The sequence below is a fragment of the Arachis duranensis genome, chromosome 5, assembly GCF_000817695.3.
Source record: "Arachis duranensis cultivar V14167 chromosome 5, aradu.V14167.gnm2.J7QH, whole genome shotgun sequence".
In the NCBI taxonomy this organism is placed as follows: domain Eukaryota; kingdom Viridiplantae; phylum Streptophyta; class Magnoliopsida; order Fabales; family Fabaceae; genus Arachis; species Arachis duranensis.
The window spans coordinates 27890820-27894444 of record NC_029776.3 but is presented as its reverse complement, the minus strand read 5'-3'; the positions used below and the strand labels follow the sequence as shown (position 1 = coordinate 27894444).

Sequence of the window (3625 nt, the reverse complement as noted above, 5' to 3'; positions counted from 1 at the left end):
TTAATTTTTTTTAACAAATTAGACGTCTTCTTTCCGCTTATTATTTTTTATGTGTGAGAGAGAGGAGTATAATAAAAAGCTGTAAGGAGAGGTATATTTCACATTGGTATGGAATATACAAATTGAAGGCATCAATTTATTTGTATTATTTTTTTTTAAATAAATAATCACAAATTAGATGGTCTAATTTGTGATTTCGAAAATAAAAAAAAATTAATGTTAAAATCGGACCGTCTGATTTTTATTTTAAAAAATAAAAAATACAAATTGAACCTCTGTTTTATAATTTATTTTTTTCTTCAAACAAATCGAACCCTCCAATTTGTAGTTTATTTTTTTCTCCAAACAATCGAACCGTCCGATTTAAATAAAATACCATATAAAAAAATACATAATCTTCCAATAACAATGTATTACACATATATTTAATCAATATAAAAAAAATTAGCCCTTCTTTCAAATACCATACCAATCACCGTCGAATTATTGGGGAAAGATGTCAACTCACAATCATAACAAGTCTCAACTCTCAACTTTGAACACCATTAGTCAAAGACACAGCCAAATTCCAGCTTGCTAACATGCGCTGCTTCCTAGTCTCGAAGCTGCTAACATGAGCATGCCTCTATAAAACCTAACCACCCTCTCTAAATAAACTCCACCACAGCAAAATAAAAGCACAATAACCTTTCTGTCACTGAAAGGGTAAAATGGGAATTCTTCAATGTCCCTCTTGTTGCCACTACTCATCATCATCACAACACCATGAAGATCACCAACAACAATCCCATCACTCAAATTCCAACAATACCCTTCTCCATTCAGAATCATCAACCTCTTCCTCTCTTTCTTCACAACCAAGTCTACCTTCAGTTCCTTCCCTAACAACCTCACAACAACTCCAACAACAAGAGCTTGTAACCACCATCAACGGTCACTCCTCCGCAATCTTCTGCCTCGCACTCCACGGTAAGTTTCTCTACAGCGGATCCTCCAGCAGCGAGATAAGGAGACACCGAAAAGACACTTTTGCCCCTGATCACAACGTTCTTGCAACAACCACCAACAGTGCCGTTAAGTCCATAACCGTTTTCGGTGATAAGCTTTTCACCGCTCACCAAGACCACAAAATCCGCGTCTGGAAAATCCAAGAACAAGAACAAGAACCCTACAAATGCATAGCGACGCTTCCAACGTTCAACGACCGAATCTGGAAGCTCTTCTCTTCCAAGAACTACGTTCAAGTTCGGCGCCACAAGAAGTCCACGTGGGTGCACCACGTGGACACAGTCTCCGCCGTCGCCATATCCGTCGATGGAACACTCTTATACTCCGCTTCGTGGGATCGTACCTTCAAGATTTGGCGAACCTCCGATTTCAAGTGCTTGGAGTCCGTTAACGCGCACGAAGACGCCATCAACGCGCTGGTGGTTTCACGCGCCGGTGTAGTTTACACTGGATCAGCTGATAAGAAGATAAAAATATGGAAGAAACTTGAGAATTCAAAGAGGCATGCGCTTGTGGGGACGTTGGAGAAGCATAAATCAGCGGTGAACGCGTTGGCTCTCAGCACCAATGGTTTGGTTTTGTACTCCGGCGCGTGTGATAGGTCGATTCTGGTGTGGGAGAAGGAGGAGAAGGAGGAAGGAGGAGGCGATGGAAATGTGAAGATGGTGGTTGTTGGAGCGTTGAGAGGACACACAAAAGCAATACTGTGTTTGGTTGCAATGGCGGATTTGGTCGTGAGTGGTTCGGCGGATAATAGTGTTAGGGTGTGGCGGCGGAGAGGGATTAGTGTTAATAGTGAGAAGAGTTGTTATTCTTGTTTGGCTGTGTTGGAAGGACATAGAAGACCGGTGAAGTGTTTGGCTGTGGCGGTTGAATCCGCCGACAACTGTGGTGGTGATGATGAGAATAGTGGCGGTGGCGGTGGTGGTAATTCTTATTTGGTTTATAGTGGTAGTTTGGACTGTGGCATTAGAGTTTGGAGAATAAGGGTTCCCTTGTTTTGATATTCTTTGTAATTTTATTTTTAGAAATTTTTTTCTTATCATTCATTGAATTCGTAAATAATATGAGGAGTTTTTCTGGATATTCTGTTTTGTTAGTTACTTATCTTTTTTATGCTGTCTTTATATATATAGTAAAAACCAAGAGGAAAATATTGAGGGTGAATATTTGTTATCACACTATTTTATTTTTGCTCTTTGTTACTTTATCAAATTTTAATTATTTATTTATTATATGTTATATTAATAATTTAAATTTAAAATTTAAGATTTATTTACAATATTTTAATTTTTTCTTTTTTTTATTTTTATATTTAACAATAAATTAATTTTTAAAAAATATTGCACACTGTTATTTGTTTTAATTTCTTTAAAACACATTAGCATTCACTATTCTGTTTGTTTGAATTAAGGGTGATAAAAAGTAAGGTGAAAATTCAGGTAAAATCGACTTTACGTGAAGTTGATATTTGGTAGTCGATAGATAAAAATTTAGTCAAATCAGTCAAATCATCCAACGGCTCTCAGATATCAACTTCAAGTGAAGTTGACTGCACCTGAGTTTCCACCTATTCGAAATCATGATAAAATTAATGTCAAATGAACAAATAATATCAGAGTGATTCGAATTATACACGCTAGGACGTCTCTAGTAATTTCAATGAGTCTGCTTTGAATTAATTTTGGATCATAATAAGATCGAATTAATTTACATCTGTTTATATATGATCCAAGCGTATATAAAAAGTACAATAAAAGTACCTTTAATAATATCCATAATGAATTCAATAAAGAGTACATTCAATCCTAAATAAAAAAAATAATAATTATAAATATTTTTTATAAATTATTAAAAATCAAATATTTTCTAAAAATATTTATTAAGATTTAGAATTTAGTCTTTAATATTTATAATTAGTGAAATATTTGTCAAAAATATTATATTTTGTTGGTCAATTAGCATTATTAAATCTATTAACCACGATAATATACAGATGATTGATTGGTTTTCATATAAAAATATTTTTATTTTATTTAGTATTTAATTTTGATAAAATATTAATTAATTTTGAATTTAGTTATTACTTATATCTAAGAATACAAGCTAAGATTGTTATTAAAAAATTTTTTAAATTTTTTATTTTAATAAATACTCAACAAATCATTAAAATAAAAAATATAATTTAAAATTATAAATTTGGTAAAATTATAAAGTTTTGAATTTTTAATGACTTGTAGAAAATATTTTTAATTATTATTTTTAATATTTTATAGAAAGTAAAGTATGATTTTATTTTCTTTTTTTACATCCATGTTTGAATGCAAATTTAAATGCCAATAAAGTAAATAAGAAAATCTTATTGGTAAATTTATTCACATGAGTTAACATATATAACTTATTTAATTTGTGAATTTTTTTTACGTAAAACGAACATAGAAAAAGTGTTACGAATTTAAGTAACAATGATTTAAACATATGTAATACGCATTTTGTGGCAGTTTAAACAAAACTGCCACAAAATGTAAAACAATAACTCACCCGACAGTACATATAGCGGCAGTTTTCGAAAAGACGCCCTTAAATACAAGCCTGATTGAAATATAACAGCAGTTCA

The 3625-nt window shown here is 32.4% G+C and overlaps 1 protein-coding gene across 1 annotated transcript; it reads left to right on the top strand.

Moving 5' to 3' along the window:
• The first annotated feature begins 556 nt into the window (after positions 1-556).
• On the top strand, positions 557-2092 carry LOC107488937 (protein JINGUBANG). The gene has a single exon (XM_016109721.3). The coding sequence runs from the start codon at positions 711-713 to the stop codon at positions 2010-2012; it is 1302 nt and encodes a 433-aa protein (XP_015965207.1). The 5' UTR covers positions 557-710; the 3' UTR covers positions 2013-2092.
• The last annotated feature ends 1533 nt before the right edge of the window (positions 2093-3625 follow it).

Excerpts from the sequence above, each read along its gene's own strand:
- LOC107488937 (XM_016109721.3), top strand. The coding sequence starts at position 711 with ATGGGAATTCTTCAATGTCCCTCTTGTTGCCACTACTCATCATCATCA.